Genomic DNA, 17,416 nt, shown 5'->3' on the forward strand with positions numbered 1-17,416 from the left:
ATCACTGGATATCATCCAATTCGGTTCTATCCATACTTCACCCTTAACATTTGGTATCAGAGCTTCCTATCCACGGATTGCCATCATGCCACCAGACACCAGAACAACTGATCTCAAACGTATTGAAGATTCCATTGCAGCAGTCTCGCAGGATCACAATCTCAAGTATGAATTGATGGCAGATTTACTGAAAGGGCAAAATGTCAAGCTGGATCAAACTATAGCCAACCAAGGAGCTCAGATCAGAGACATGCAAGGTATTATGAGCACCATGGCACAACAGCTAGATTTGGCTCTGCATAAGCTTTCTTCTCACTCTGGCAGCCCAAGTCAGGGCAGAGACAAGCAAGTATCTGGCATGGACGGTTATGAGTCAAGACATAGGAACTCACAGGAGGAAAGAAATCATTCATACAAAATTCACAAACCAAAACATTTTTTCCCAGTCTTCAATGGTGAAGATGTGCACCGCTGGCTCTACAAATGTGCTCAGTATTTTGAGATTGAAGAAATTACCAACACTGACAAATTAAGGATAGCATCGTATTATCTTGAAGGGGTTGCATTATATTGGCATCAGAACTTCTTAAGGAGTACAACCAATCAAGAAACCACTTGGGAGGAGTATATGGAGGCTATTAGCTGCAGATTTGGAGGACAACAAGATCCCTTGGAAGCCATAATGGAGCTTAAACAGCAAGGGAACCTGGAGGAATACATCCAGGACTTCGATATATTGTGGAACAAGGCAGAAATCAATGAAAAGCAAGCACTAGTTATTTTCCTTGGTGGTCTGGAGTTGGAGATCAAAAATACGGTAAAAATGTTTGAACCTAAGACTCTTAAGCATGCTTACAATTTGTCCAGGCTACAAGCAAAAACATTATCATACAAAACACTATCCCCTCCACCAAAACGTTACAGCCCTCTTTTCAACACCTCACAATCACAAACCTACATCCCTCCAAACACACATAACCCCACGAACATCACAAATACCACAAAACCTGGTCCAGCACCATGGCATAATAATCCTGCAAATACTGTTCACAGGAACCAGGTTAAACCCACCAAATCTATAAAGAACCAAGACTTTGAAGAGAGGAGGTTAAAAGGCTTATGTTTCTGGTGTGATGATAAGTTTGTTCCCGGTCATAGATGCAGAAGTAAAAGGCTGTATTCATTGAGTGTTACAGAAGAAGAAGAGGAAGTAATCACTGAAGAACTGCCCGATCTCGACACTCTAACCAGAGAACTACCACCGCACATATCCTTGGATGCATTGGAAGGTACAGTAGGGCTTAACACTATGAAGGTCACGGGTAAATTGGAAAAAACCTCTGTGAGCATTCTAATTGACTCAGGAAGTACTCACAACTTCCTCAATGCGGAATTGGCTCTCAAACTCCAGCTTCATTTAGTCATCATTAAGCCAATGATGGTGCAAGCAGCTAATGGTGACAGGATGATTTGCAAATCCATGTGCAAAAACTTGAATTGGAAAATGCAGGGGATAAGCTTTGTGGCAGATGTGTTCATCATAGACCTAAGCAATTGTGAAATGGTGTTAGGTATCCAATGGTTGTCTCTACTGGGAGATATACTTTGCAATTACAAACATTTGTGGATGTCCTTCGACTGGCAAGGAAAAAGAGTGCTACTCAAGGGAGAAAACCCACCCAAACTGCAATATATAGAACTTGAGCATCTACATTCACTAGCGGGCAGCCATGACATGATAAAGGGTTATCATCTTTGTAACTTACAAATGGTGGACGAGAAGGAGGCAGGAGTCTCTCTGGAATCCACCACTGTCACTATGTCCTCAACTGATAACCAGGACACTCACCTAAAAAACCTGCTAGCAGAATACACTGATTTATTTCAGGAACCTATAGGTTTGCCCCCGCTCAGATCCCATGATCACAGGATTCCTATCAAGGAAGGAGGAGAGGCAGTTAATCTAAGGCCGTACAGGTATTCAGGTCTTCAAAAAGATACACTGGAGGACATGGTAAAGGAAATGCCGAGGGGCAAAATCATAAGGACCAGTAATAGTCCCTTTGCTTCTCCAGTAATCCTGGTGAAGAAAAAAGATTCAACATGGCGTCTCTGTGTGGATTACAGAGCCTTGAATAAACTCACCATCAAGGATAAGTATCATATCCCCATGATTGAGGAACTATTGGAAGAATTGGTGGGAGCTGCAGTGTTTTCCAAAAATTGATTTGCGTGCAGGCTACCATCAAATTCGCATGGCAAGGGGAGATGAATTCAAAACAGCTTTTAGAACTCACAGCGGCCACTACGAATTCTTGGTAATGCCATTCGGCCTAACGAATGCACCGGCCACTTTTCAGAGCTTAATGAATGAAATCTTCAGGGAGCATTTGAGGAAGTTCATTCTTGTGTTCTTCGACGACATCCTCGTGTACAGCCATACTCTTCCTGAACATTATATTCTTCTAGCTACTGTGCTGAACTTATTAAGGGAACATCATCTGGTGGCTAAAGCCAGCAAGTGCTTCTTCGGCAGGGATCAAGTGGAATATTTGGGACACATCATTTCCAAGCAAGGTGTGGCGACAGATCCCTTCAAAATACAAGCCATCCAGGAATGGCCAATACCTACAGGATTGAAGCAGCTGAGGGGATTCTTGGGGTTGACAGGTTACTACAGACGCTTTGTCAAAGGCTATGGCAGCATATGCAAGCCACTCACTCAACTCCTTAAAAAAGAGGCTAAGGGCTGGAATGATGAGGCTACCACAGCTTTTAATCAGTTGAAGACTATTATGACTAGTGCTCCAGTATTAGCTCTGCCAGATTTCAACAAGGTGTTCATCGTGGAGACAGATGCATCAGTAATTGGGGTGGGAGCAGTACTTATGCAAGAGGGGCACCCCATTGCATTCATTAGCAAATCCTTGGGTCCTAAACAACAGGTAATGTCAGTATATGAGAAGGAAATGCTGGCCATTCTTCAGGCAGTTACCAAGTGGAAACATTATCTTTGGGGACGCCATTTTATCATCAGAACAGACCACATCAGTTTGAAATATCTTCTACAGCAGAAACTGACTACACCTGCACAACACGTCTGGCTGGTAAAATTGTTGGGATACGACTACGACATTGAATACAAGCAAGGCCGCGAAAATATTCCTGCAGATGCCCTTTCCAGAATTCCTAATAAAGAGGTTTATGCCTTGACTACTTCAACCATCTCCACTGACCTCCTGGCAGAGATCAAGAAGTCCTATGAAGAAGACGTTACAGTTCAAGGAATTATCAAACAGTTACAAGAATCAACTACTACCCACCCACACTATACTTGGGTAAATGAACACCTAAACAGAAAAGGAAAGGTGGTAGTCGGGAAGAATACTGCATTACGAGACAAGCTCATTTCTATGTTTCATAGTTCACCCGTGGGAGGACACTCTGGCATGACAATAACAGCTAAAACAATCGGGGGGTTGTTTTATTGGAAGGGTCAGCAGAAACATATCAGGCAATTCATCAGAGAATGCAATGTTTGCCAGAGGAATAAACATGACAACGCAGCCAGCCCTGGACTCCTTCAACCATTACCCATTCCTGCAGCTCCATTCATAGACATCAACATGGATTTCATTGAAGGCCTTCCAAAATCTGAAGGGCAGGAGGTGATATTAGTGGTGGTCGATCGTTTCAGCAAATACGCCCACTGCATGGCTCTCAGCCATCCTTACACTGCTTCAGGGGTGGCCAAGACATTTATGAACAATGTCTATAAACTGCATGGTTTACCAGCTTCTATAACCAGCGACAGGGATCCAGTCTTCTTGAGCAGCTTTTGGAAGGAATTATTCACCAGTCAAGGAGTCGAGCTTAACTATTCCTCAGCCTACAACCCACAAACGGATGGTCAAACCGAAATTGTGAACAAGTGCATCGAACAATACTTAAGGTGTATGACTGGTGATTGCCCGAACCAATGGGTCAAGTGGTTACCATTGGCGGAGTGGTGGTACAATACCAACTACCACTCAGCCACCAAAATGACACCCTATCAAGTTTTATATGGTGCTGTTCCACCCCTCCACATTCCTTATTTCCCAAAAGATTCACCTGTGGAATCGGTTGATGAGTATCTATCTGCGAAAGAAGAAATCATCAAAAGGGTCAGGGTGCATCTCCAAGCAGCACAGAACAGGATGGCCATGGTAGCTAACAGGAAAAGGAGTGATCGCAGTTTTGAGATCAATGATTATGTATTCCTCAAACTCCAACCATACCGGCAACAGTTATTGGTGCGCAGATCATCACAGAAGTTAGCAGCCAAATATTATGGACCTTATCGGGTAGTAGCCAAGATTGGGAAGGTGGCTTACAAACTGGAATTACCAGCTTCAACACTGATTCATCCAGTATTCCATGTGTCTCAGCTTAAAAAACATATTGGGAATCACATCAGCCAAGGCACTCCTCCGATGGTACCAAAAACAGCTGCCTTACAGCCTAGAACTGTGTTAGACCGAAGAATGGTGAAACTTCACAATCAAGCTCACACACAAGTATTAATACTCTGGGAAGGACTAGCTCCTACTGAGGCTACGTGGGAAAACTTGGGGGAAATTCAGCAACGTTTTCCACTGTTCAACCTTGAGGACAAGCTTGGGTTCAAGGGAGGGCAATTGTTACAAGCAGAAGAAGAAGAAGAAGGAGAAGAAAGGATCTAAAGCAGGCCACGAAATCAAAAATTAGTTAACAGTACACACGCGAGCCATGCATTCAAAAGTTAGTTGAAAAGCCATACGCACCGTTTCATTTAATTACCAAACGCACCGTTTCGATTCCATAAACAGCTGCACGTTAGTTACCACACAGCCTGCGTGCTGAGGGTGTTGTAACCAATTGCTTGCAAAGCTTTATAAATAAGCATACGTAGAGTAAACGAGATAACAAGAAATATAATACACAGTTTGTTTCCTTCTTATCAGGAACTAAATATCAGTGTTGTTGGTGTGGTATCAACAGCCTCTCTAACATTTCATTCTATCTAAATTCATTCCACCATCACTATCACTGGATATCATCCAATTCGGTTCTATCCATACTTCACCCTTAACATTCATTCATCTTCTAAGCCAGTGAAGAGCCTCTTCTTTAAGGCCACCTTTGCTGTAAAAATCAATCAAAATACCATATGTAGAGTTGACCGGCAGAATCCATTTGATTCTCATTTCATTACACAAACATTCAACATGGCTCCATTTTCGAGCTCATCGAGAATCCTGAGCATAATGTTATATTGAATCACATATAACTCATAGCAACCGTTCCCCTTAAACCACTCAAAAATCTCCAAAGCTCTTTCCCAATTAGACTGCTCCTTCAAAATCATGTTCCTATCTCTGTTACTAAGTGTATCCTCCCATGGATTCAATGCACCATCCAAGTCTTTGATCGTATCAAGAGCTTCCAAAATTGATGGAATGCAACCTCCATAATCTGCCTAGTAGTCGAACTGCGGTGTGCGCTTTATCAACGGAACCATTGCTGCTAACCCTCTTCAAATCAACCCCAAAATTCATGTTATTATCAATTATAGTGCTATTCCTTGAGGTATTTCTCAGTTATCTATCTGGGTTTTTATAGAAGCCAGGTTTATTAGGAGTGTCTTAGTGAACTGTACTGAACTCCTTGAGAATTCTTCCGTTGTGGGTTTCAAAGAGGCCTTGCTGTTTGTGTTTCGACAGTTTCAATCTTTTCTAGTGGAGAAAGTGATACTCCTGTGTTTGTGGGTTTGAGGGTGGTTTCTTTTCATCAGTGGCACCATAGTTAGATTCTCTTATCTTAAAATTTTTTTATACCAGTTTTTTTTAAGTGTTTTTTATTTAAAAATATATTAAAAAAAATTATTTTTTAAAAATTATTTTTACTATTAACATATTAAATTAATATAAAAACATTAAAAAAAAATATTGATTTAAAGTAAAATAAAAATATTTTAAATTGCACAAAAAAAACAAAACAATAATGTAATAACTCAACTTTATATCATTTTGGGAGGACATAATGTGGTAACTCAACATTATATAATTTCGGGTGTGTTTTGTTTAAGAGATATTGGCACCCCCAAATAAAAACTCTCTTCTTAATGATTCCACGATTCCAAGGATTTGCAATATTATATATCAAAATATTTTTTATTTAAAAATATATTAAAATAATATTTTTTTATTTTTTTAAAATAATTTTTTATATAAAAACACAAAAAAAAAAAAACAAAAAACAATTTAAGATTTTAAAAGATAAACATAATTTATACCCACGGAAACATACCTATAAAAGAAAAAAAAAAATTGAAACACAAACCTATCACAGAAGCTCTTAAAACAATATATAGAAAAAAATAACTCCGCATCCATATTCCATATCCATAAAAATTGGAGGCAGCATGCAGGCTTATCGATAGTCAAAATGGATTTTGAAAGACAACAAATTTCCAAACGAATAGCTGATGCATCAGGACATGATTATCCCTTTTCTTTACCTCATGCCTTGAGTGAGCATATTGCTTGTGCGCAACAGTGCTTATAGGGCTCATAAACTTTCTAATACAAGACATGGTGGGTTGACCATAAAGATCCACCCTTTATCAATTACCCGCATCCAGGCGAGCAAATAGTTTGCCGATTATTTTTTGCATTTTGACCTCGTACCGCTTGAGCAACACGTGGTTAGCCATGCATGCTTATTTACAGTACTTGTTGAACCATACAGCAATGTTAAGGAGGCCTTCGTAGTCGGATTGGGGTCTGCAGAAAAGCAAGGCAGATTAGGCTTTATGTGAAAGTGAAATAGATTTGAGCTTCATTGTAGCTGTTTACACAAGAAGATGCCCCTGTAAATGTTTTACCTTTCAATCGCATGGACATCATTGGGAAACATAAGGATTTTGACCTCAACGCCTTTCTCTTTCAATGCCCATGCATACTATAAATTTTTCAAATATCAAACCATTAGTACCATCATATTATGCAAGTAATAGAAGAAGAAAAAAACTGTCAGCGATTTTTTATCTTGTCTAACACTATTCCAGCTGCTTTTTTCAAAACATACACTGGAATACAATTTTAAACAACTAGCTGGAACTTGAAGAGGGAAGGAAACTTACTTGCAACCCATTAGACAATGGAACACGACAATCCTGAGCACCTAGAACAAAAATGATCGGTGTTTTGACCTGCGAATGTTATCAAACTAAGAAATTCAATACCATGACTTGAGGGTTTTGGTACTCAGCATAGATAAAAAAATCCAAAAGAAATGCCAATCACTATCTCTACCAAGCCAATATGACTGAAAAAAAAGGGAAAAAGTTGTAAGTTTCAGGTTTCCTGTTTCCGCCACCTTTGCTTTTGGCAAACACCGACACATAGTTGATGTTCTTGTAAATAACCAAAGAATTTTTTTTACCATGAAGCTCAGATTCTTCATTCTCAACATATTTTTTTCCTTTGCATTGCACAACTGCCAAAAGCAGAGCTTGGCTGTTGTTGTATACCATTCCATGCATCTGGCTAGTGCCAATGCAATCCATGTAGGTACAATTTCCAATCCAGTACAGTTGTCCACTGCAAGTTGCATGGAAACGCATTGTGTTTTCTGACACTAGCTATCCTAGATTTTTCCGTTGCTTTTGAAGTTGATAGCATCCAGCATTGTAAAAGCAATCGCATTACCAGGTGTCATTTGGCTGTCGAGGCTGCAGACCAGCCTGTTTATTAGGAGTTTTTTGCAGTAAATTTTGTTTGGTTTGGACCAATCTATTCCTCTTCTTAGTGCTTCTGTCTTAAGTCCCAAAAATACTAATATATATATATATATATATATATATATATATATATATATATATATAACTCGCATCCATATTCCATATCCATAAAAATTGGAGGCAGCAGCTTTATCGAAAGTCAAAATGGATTTTGAAAGACAACAAATTTCTTAACGAATAGCTGAAGCATCAGGACATGATTATCCCTTTTCTTTACCTCATGCCTTGAGTGAGCATATTGCTTGTGCACAACAGTGCTTATAGGGTTCATAAACTTTCTAATACAAGACATGGTGGGTTGAGCATAAAGATACACCCTTTATCAATTACCCGCATCCAGGCGAGCAAATAATTTGCTGATTATTTTTAGTATTTTGACTTCGTACCGCATGAGCAACATGTGGCAAGCCATGCATGCTTATTTACAGTACTTGTTGAACCATACTGCAATGTTAAGGAAGCCTTCGTAGTCGGATTGGGGTCTGCAGAAAAGCAATGCGGATCAGGCTTTATGTGAAAGTGAATTAGATTTGAGTTTCGTTGTAGATGTTTACACAAGAAGGTGTCCCAGTAAATGTTTTACCTTTCAATTGCATGGACATCATTGGGAAACATGAGGATTTTGACCTCAACGCCTCTCTCTTTCAATGCCCGTGCATACTACAAAATTTTAAAATATCAAACCATTAGTACCATAATATTATGCAAGTAATTGAAGAAAAAAAAATTGTTTTGAGATTTTTCATCTTGTCTATCACTCTTCCAGCTGCTTTTTTCAAAACATACACTGGAATACAATTTTAAACAGTCCGCTTGTACTTGAGGAGGGAACGAAACTTACTTGCAACCCATTAGAAAATGGAACACGAAGATCCTGAGCACCTAGCACCATATGTATAATTGACCGGCAGAATCCATTTAATTCTCATTTCATTACACAAACATCCAGCATGGCTCCATTTTCGAGCTCGCCAAGAATCTTGAGCGTAATGTTATAATGAATCACATATAACTCATAGCAACCGTTCCCCTTAAACCACTCAAAAATCTCCAAAGCTCTTTCCCAATTAGACTGCTCCTTCAAAATCATGCTCTTATCTCTGTCACTAAGTGTATCCTCCCATGGATTCAATGCCCCATCCAAGTCTTTAATCATATCAAGAGCTTCCAAAATTGATGGAATGCAACCTCCATAATTTTCCCAGTAATCGAACCGCAGTGTGCGCTTTATCAACGGAACCATTGCTACTAACCCTCTTCAAATCAACCCCAAAATTCTTGTTATTATCAATTATAGTACTATTCCTTAAGGTATTTCTCAGTTATCTATCTGGGTTTTTATAGAAGCCAGGTTTATTAGGAGTGTTAGTGAACTGTACTGAACTCCTTGAGAATTCTTCCATTGTGGGTTTCAAGCAGGCCTTGTTGTTTGTGTTTTTGACTGTTTCAATCTTTTCTAGTGGAGAAAGTGATACTGCTATGTTTGGGGGTTTGGGGGTGGTTTCTTTTCATCATTGGCACCATGGTCAGATTGTCCGAACTTAATTTTTTACACCGGTTTTTTAAGTGTTTTTTATTTAAAACTATATTAAAAAAATATTTTTTTTATTTTTTTAAAATTATTTTTAATATTAATATATTAAAATAATATAAAAAACATTAAAAAAAATATATTGATTTAAAGTAAAATAAAAATATTTTTACAACACAAAAAAACAAAACAATAATTTAATAACTCAACTTTATATCATTTTGGGAGGACATAATGTAGTAACTCAACATTATATAATTTCGGGTGTGTTTGTTTAAGAGGACATAAAAACTCTCTTCTTAATGATTCCACGATTCCAAGGATTTGGAATATTATATATCAAAATATTTTTTATTTAAAAATATATTAAAATAATATTTTTTTATTTTTTAAAAATAATTTTCTATATAAAAATACAAAAACAAATAACAAAAAAACAATTTAAAATTTTAAAAGATAAACATAATTTTATACCCACGGAAACATACCTATAAAAGAAAAAAAAATTGAAATACCAACCTATCACAGAAGCTCTTAAAACAATATATATAAAAAAATAACTCCGCATCCATATTCCATATCCATAAAAATTGGAGGCAGCATGCATGCTTATCGAGAGTCGAAATGGATTTTGAAAGAAAAAAAATTTCTTAACGAATAGCTGAAGCATCAGGACATGATTATCCCTTTTCTTTACCTCATGCCTTGAGTGAGCATATTGCTTGTGCACAACAGTGCTTATAGGGTTCATAAACTTTCTAATACAAGACATGGTGGGTTGAGCATAAAGATACACCCTTTATCAAATTACCTGCGTCCAGGCGAGCAAATAATTTGCTGATTATTTTTAGTATTTTGACCTCATACCGCATGAGCAACATGTGGCAAGCCATGCATGCTTATTTACAGTACTTGTTGAACCATACTGCAATGTTAAGGAAGCCTTCGTAGTCGGATTGGGGCCTGCAGAAAAGCAATGCGGATCAGCCTTTATGTGAAAGTGAATTAGATTTGAGCTTCGTTGTAGCTGTTTACACAATAAGGTGTCCCAGTAAATGTCTTACCTTTCAATCGCATGGACATCGTTGGGAAACATGATGATTTTGACCTCAACGCCTCTCTCTTTCAATGCCCGTGCATACTACAAAATTTTAAAATATCAAACCATTAGTACCATAATATTATGCAAGTAATTGAAGAAGGAAAAAAAAACTGTTTTGAGATTTTTCATCTTGTCTATCACACTTCCAGCTGCTTTTTTCAAAACATACACTGTGGTAAAATTTTAAACAGCCAGCTTGTACTTGAGGAGGGAACGAAACTTACTTGCAACCCATTAGAAAATGGAACACGAAGATCCTGAGCACCTAGAACAAAAATGGTCGGTGTTTTGACCTGCGAATGTTATCAAACTAAGAAATTCAATACCATGACTTGACGGTTTTGGTACTCAGCGTAGATAAAAAAAAGTCCAAAAGAAATGCCTATCACTATCTCTACCCGGCCAATATGACTGAAAGAAAGAGGGAAAAAGTTGTAAGTTTAAGGTTTCCTGTTTCCTCCACCTTTGCTTTTGGCAAACACCTACACATAGTTGATGTTCTGGTAAATAACCAAAGAATTTTTTTTACCATGAAGCTCAGATTCTTCATTCTCAACATATTGTTTTCCTTTGCATTGCACAACTGCCAAAAGCAGCGCTTGGCTGTTGTTGTATACCATTCCATGCATCTGGTTAGTGTCAATGCAATCCATGCAGGTACAAATACAATTTCCAATCCAGTACAGTTGTCCACAGCAAGTTGCATGGAAACGCATTGTGTTTTCTAACACTAACTATACTAGATTTTTCTGTTGCTTTAAAGTTGATAGCATCCAGCATTGTAAAAGCAATTGCACTACCAGGTGTCATTTGGTTGTCGAGGCTGCAGACCAGCCTGTTCATTAGGAGTTTTTTGCAGTAAATTTTGTTTGGTTTGGACCATTCTATTCCTATTCTTAGTGCTTCTGTCTTAAGTCCCAAAAATACAAAGAAATAATATATATATATATATATATAGTCCAATAGGATTTGAACCACTATCAAAGGTTTTGAAGACCTCTGTCCTATCCACTAGACAATGGACACCATCACATATCACCTAATAGAAAACAAGTCTCTCTAGAAAGTACCTTTGAGATGTGTGATATGGGAGATTTGCTGTGAAAGAGAGCCAGGTCCTCAGCTGAGGGTGCTTCTGTAAATTTAGTTTTCCCCCCAACTCCATAGGTTTCAACATAGCACCAATCAGGGATGTCTGTTGTGCCAACCATTGATGCAAGGTTACAGACGGGATTTCTCGCAGCTGCAGCAACAAATTTATCTGGCGCCTGCAGAAAATTATACAGATGTGTTCACTATATTAGAGGTCTATGTAATAGCAAAAATCTCGATAAACAGTCTACAAAAGACACCTGACTATCACAAGGAGAGAGCTGGAAATGCTAAACCTGGCCAATTAAGTGAGTTGTGAGAAAGCCACCATGGGAACCACCAATCACAGCTATTTTGGAGGGGCTAGCAACACCCGTGTCAATCACATGATCTATTGCTGTAATTACATCATTGACATCCTGTGCATAGTAAGCTATAAGGTTAGAATTTGCACAAACTCCACACGATCTATTGTTGTAATTACATCCTTGACATCGTGTGCATCGTAAGCTATAAGGTTAGAATTTGCACAAACTCCCCAAATGTTTGAGATGCTTGAGTGGATATCTGTATGTCTTCTGGGAGAAAATGGATTTTTTCCAAACGAGGAAAAAGAACAAGAAACCAGGAAATACAGGTAATGTGTCCTCATACTCCTTGCAAGAGATTATTAAAAATGAAGGATCAACATTGGGGCAAAGGGAAGTAGAGACAGTAAGAGAGAAATATGTAATATAGGAACAAGAAAGCTGACTTGTTTGTTTGTAGTTTAGTACTGCTTAGAGTTTAAAGATTGTTTTGATAACTTTCTAGGATTTTATTGTTGTTGATATTAGGATACTTATTTCTTATTGAGTTCAGGTAACTTTCTTGTTCCCAAACTACATCAGAGAATCCCTTCATAGAAAAAAAAAAAAAAAAGGACTCAGAAAAAGAATCCAACTTGATGCATAAAACCTTGATTTTTACAAAAAGCATGCCAAACAAATTTAGGAGAAAGGCCAAATTTGCCCTCAAATTATTATGCACGTCCCAAATGAATCCTCCACCGATCAATTGAGTCCCCATTTATTAGGGTTGGTTAAATCATCTCAAATGTTATCTACAATGAAAAGGTATGTTTATTTTTAACATTTTAGGCAAGTATTCACACAAAACTGATGCTCCCTCAGACATTGTGGTGCCAGATATATTCATTAACAAGGATCTTGACACTAAAAGTCACCCCACATGATGCATGTGAATGCTCAAATATAAAAAGTGGTTATAGCCTATTTTGTGTGTTAAAGAGTCTTGCACATGTGGGTGTGATTTTTAACTCCAAAATATTTTAGGCTCACTTTTGTCCTCGAAATCAGGCTAAAAGAGCTTGCACCTGCAGGGGCTAATTCAAAAAATTCTCAAAGGATGGGGACTCATTTGAGATATCCATATATGGGGGGCTCTATTGGGATAGACATAACACTTTCAGAGTAAATTTGTCCTTGGACTATAAACTTTAATAAGAATGAGTACCTGTGAACCCACTTTCCCTGGAATAGACTGCAAAGCTTCCTCGCCAAATCCTAGGGAACCTCTGTGATTAAAGACTTAGTTAGAAAAATCTGGGAAAGAACAAAGGACAGTCACATGCTGTCACTCTAATTGTGTGTTTGGGATGCCTTTTAAAATAGCTTTTAACTTGAAAATGCATCAAAATGAATTTTTTTCAGATTTTTTTTTTTTGACATTAGCACAACAAAATTATCATAAAGCATTGAAAAATACATCAATTTGAAACTGTTTCAAGCCAAAAACACGTTAAAAAAGCAAGCACTCAAAGGCATAAGCACCCCCAAACACACCCTAATACCATTTTAACGACTGCACCAAAGCTTTTGAGCATGCAAAGATGAAAATTATCAAGGGACCAAATGAATTTTATGGTAAAGTTATGTGAATTTCAAACTGGTGTAGAACCACCAGCAAGAATACAAAAGTACTAATTCTATGAGGAAAAACTGCATCTCGGAGATAATCAAAATTCAATGTTCTTTTGAATATCAGGGTAGGGTCTTTGTTTATAGACGGTAAAATTAGAAAACCTACTAAATAGTTCCCATCCAATAATAAAACTAAAGTAAACTAAATTCCAATTTTGAAATTCCTGAATAATCAAACAATATTTCCCGTTGTTGTCTTTCTTCGCTCCCCGTTACAATGCCATGCAAAGAATATAAAACATCAGCTTGGAGATCTTTTTTTTTTTTTTGCAGATTATATTTCCATGGGTAAAACAGTCTGGTGGAGCATATAGAAACGTGCATTGATCTGAGTTTCTGATTTAACTTAAGAAGAAAAGGGAAAGCGACAGGGAAAAACTTTAAAACACCTGTAATTTACAATCAACAAGCTGTAACCTAGTGAAGACAGAAATGCATAGGACTTTGCAAAGCCTGACAATGAGACAGAATGTGGGCCTCCATGAAGCACAACTATTAGCGGATCACAAACATCATTCTTCTTAGACTGGTTTGACACAAAAATAGCTTCGAAAGGTTTGCTAGCACCTGAAAGAAACAAATGTACAATGAAGCAAATTTCATTGCAGTGATCATAGTTCAACGCTTTCATGAATTGAGAAAGACTTCCCAAGAGTACCAGAAAAAAAATTCAACCATCCCATTCTTCATGTACGAAGTCCCTAAAAAAATTCAGCTCCATATGCTGATGCTGGAAACTAAATGAAAGAATACTTCATATCTTACTTTCTTTCCTTACCAATCAAATTCCAACAAAATTTCCAATGAACGGGCTAATGCATGTAAATCAATGAATAAACATACATAAAACAATACCCCCTCCACAGAAACAAAATAAAAAACCCATAAAAAACTGGGTAGAAATCACACTGTTTTTATGATGCATCTGAAATGCGATAGCAGACCCATGCCAATGCATCAAAGTGTTAAGAATTTGACACAACAACATAATGATATAATACCTTTTGTCAGGCATTCAGAAACATCCTTGACTGGAATCTTCAATATAGTGAACTGACGACAAGAGAGCAAAGAATTAACCTGTACCAAGAAGAAACTGTCATCACAAAACTAGAACTTCATGGATAAACGATACAAAATTCATGTTCTAAAAATGCCAACAATACAAACCTTCGCAGAGCATCCGAATATCGGGCTTGATACATCTGACCAATCCCATGCAGCATTTTTAATTTCCTTATCAACAAGATAACCATACCTGATTTGAGGTACATCTACTGGACTGCTAAACACTGGAACAGGGGAAGAAAAAAAGATTATATTTCCCTTCTCTACACTTTAACATGGTGGGTTTCGGCATGTGGCTTTACCGGCAATAATGCTGTCTCCATCTAGAGTAAGAAGATTCCATGAAAAATTGGAGTCTGTGGGACTAATACGTGATACATCCCCACTGTAATTCGATAATCATACCATGAATCAACTATACAAACAGATTCTGAAGCTATGTACACATAAGAAAAGCTGTACCTATATGACTTTTAAAGTTACCTCAACACATTCACAGAAAGTATAACTTGAATGCTGCCCCATGCTGAAGATACAATCATAGTGCATCCATCTGAAAGCCATGGATTAGGAATAAAATTAGAACAGTAAAGCCCGGGGAAGCAACCATCCTCTGCGCTCTGCACAATAGGAATCTGCAGTGATTTATAGAAGAAAATAGTTAGTTACAGATCATACACATGAAAGAAAATCTTCCAAATCTGTGGAAACTGGTAAATGCATCATTCATAGGGAAAATATAGCTATGAGGAAATTGCCAGGGATAGCCTCAGGACAAGGGATTGGCAGTCGTCCAGCCTGGGTTCCCAACAAGTGTATACTCCTTCCCTTCATTTGAATTTCTAAAAGGTGAGAGTTCACAAGAAGATCGAGTGTAAAAGCATGGCTATTTTAAAAGCAACATTGATCCCAGAACAAATTGCAATCCATATTACATAGTTTTTAAAACCGACCCGGTGGTCGACCTGGTATAACAATTGGGTCACGGGTCAGATAGGTTGACCCGGGTTAACCCGGGTTGACCCAAAAAAAATCCAATAGGCTTTCCTTGATAACCTTGGTGAGCTGTGGTCATTTGGGAGAAATAGTAATCAAGAGTCTTCTGCAAAAAGCATCTAAACATGAAGGGGAATAAGCTGCGTTCTTGGCTGCCATAATTGGAGGAATAGGAGGTTGAATCAGAAGAGGACAAGGAAGATGACATCGAATAGGCTTTGGAACTGATGACATTCCTTCTTACAGGGCATGAGATGGGATCACGCTTTCCTTGTTGGAAGAGCTCTCTGTCGCAATAAAAGGCGCTACTGCTAGGCTCTTAGATGGGCTTGTTAACGAATCTCCTGCATCAAGAAGAAGCTGTTTGCTCTTCTTCCCGACTGAAATGGCTTGAAGATTTCCTTAATTAGGTTTTCTCAATTCTCATTTCTATCTTTTCAATTCTTCATCATTAATTGTTTTGGCTTTTTAACTATAAAAGCCAAAACGACACCGTGTCATGTATATATATGAGACCGGGTCTCAGCTGGGTCTACCCGGGTTCCGGGTCGACCCGCCGGGTTGATCGGGTCCCCCCGGGTCAAATCCTTGGCTGGTTTTTACATAGACCCGGCCCGGACCTAGGCCCGGGTCGGCCGGGTCCCGGGCGACCCACCGGGCCGGGCCGGGTCTTAAAACTATGCCATATTATATTATCAATCATTACTTTTAAATATTCACATTCTAGTATCTTATATAAAAGCTGTTGATGAACAAGGCAAAGTTCATCATAACTTCTTGTAAATGAATAAAGCAATAGCAAACAAAATCGGCAATTCTATAGAAGCCAGTGGAATTCACCAAATGTAAATTATACAGATAGACATGAAGAGCTCACCACATCAATAATTTTTAAAGAGGACAAGTGTCCATTCACTGGCCAATCAATTCTGTGAAGTGAATCTGTTGCAGAATGTGCACCCGAATCTACAGAACTTCTTCCAGATAGAAACACAAGGAACCTTCCATCTGGGCTGGATAACAAAGACATGTTTCACATGAAATCAGCTTTAAATACATCAATACTATCGTGTAAGGAATTTTTTTTCAAGTTATACAACTTAACATATTCAATGGTTTCCAGTTAACTGAAGAATTGTTGATCATTATAGCTAAGCTTATAAAGAGAAGGTGAGGGAGATCATAAATAACTTTTAAGCATATAACCACCTACTAATAAACAAGAAATAGTGCATAAGCACATGCATGGAATCACTCGCACACTTAAACAGAGAAGAAATGATGCACAAATTAAACCTGATGTGTCTGTGACACCTAAAAGGACATCTGGACAACGAATTTGCAAATTTTAATATCAACACATAGCCGCAGGGGAATCCATTAACTTAGAATAGAGAGATGGAAAATAGTGATGAAAAAACAGAAGGAACAAGTTTACTATGCCAGTGCATCACCCGTACAATTCATCGATGTGAAGAGGATCTATAGGCCGGAAACTAGCAAAAATTAACTGGTCACCTTTATCTAGCACCATGAGCATCATATTAAAGTCACCCAGGAAGGGCACCTCTGTCACCCGGTCATGCTGCCTGTGGATTAGATAGCTTTTCGTATTGTTGTATCATTGTTTTCAAAAATATTTTAAAAAAAAATATATATTAATTTTTTTAAAAAAAATATTTGATACGATACATAATAAAAAATATTAAAAAATCAAAAAATAAAAATAAAAACAAGCTCTTGATGTCATTCTAGAAAATTACCTGACCCATTTCCAACCTGAACACCATTTTATTTTTTATTGCAACCATGGGCTTTTT

The 17,416-nt window shown here is 37.9% G+C and overlaps 1 protein-coding gene across 5 annotated transcripts; it reads right to left on the bottom strand.

Annotated features, from left to right (window-relative positions):
• Nucleotides 1–6,366: 6,366 nt before the first annotated feature.
• LOC118056707 (acylamino-acid-releasing enzyme-like) lies at nt 6,367–17,099 on the bottom strand. 5 transcript variants are annotated; one of them, XM_073410728.1, is made up of 12 exons: nt 16,474–17,099; nt 15,084–15,235; nt 14,903–14,985; nt 14,703–14,824; nt 14,534–14,612; nt 13,922–14,099; nt 13,066–13,126; nt 11,847–11,969; nt 11,529–11,726; nt 7,166–7,234; nt 6,908–6,984; nt 6,367–6,806 (listed from the first exon to the last, which is right to left on the bottom strand). In XM_073410728.1, the coding sequence occupies exons 1-12, from the start codon at nt 16,624–16,626 to the stop codon at nt 6,743–6,745; spliced, it is 1,359 nt and encodes a 452-aa protein (XP_073266829.1). In that variant the 5' UTR covers nt 16,627–17,099; the 3' UTR covers nt 6,367–6,742. The 5 variants fall into 5 exon arrangements, with proteins under 5 accessions (XP_073266829.1, XP_073266828.1, XP_073266827.1 ...); XM_073410727.1 differs by lacking the exon at nt 7,166–7,234 and adding an exon at nt 10,683–10,751 and having other exon boundaries at nt 16,474–17,098; XM_073410726.1 differs by lacking the exons at nt 6,367–6,806; nt 6,908–6,984; nt 7,166–7,234 and adding exons at nt 7,881–8,307; nt 10,421–10,497; nt 10,683–10,751 and having other exon boundaries at nt 16,474–17,096.
• Between the last annotated feature and the right edge of the window lie 317 nt (nt 17,100–17,416).

The sequence above is a fragment of the Populus alba genome, chromosome 8 (genome assembly GCF_005239225.2).
Source record: "Populus alba chromosome 8, ASM523922v2, whole genome shotgun sequence".
Classification (NCBI taxonomy): Eukaryota; Viridiplantae; Streptophyta; class Magnoliopsida; order Malpighiales; family Salicaceae; genus Populus; species Populus alba.

Bases quoted from the DNA above. Each gene is read 5' to 3' on its own strand.
- LOC118056707 (XM_073410728.1), bottom strand. From the start codon at position 16,626: ATGTCTTTGTTATCCAGCCCAGATGGAAGGTTCCTTGTGTTTCTATCT. The intron at 13,127-13,921 runs GTGTTTTAAAGT...CTTTAATCACAG, and splicing joins TTGTTGATTGTAAATTACAG to AGGTTCCCTAGGATTTGGCG. The intron at 6,807-6,907 runs GTAAAACATTTA...GCTTTTCTGCAG, and splicing joins GATGTCCATGCGATTGAAAG to ACCCCAATCCGACTACGAAG.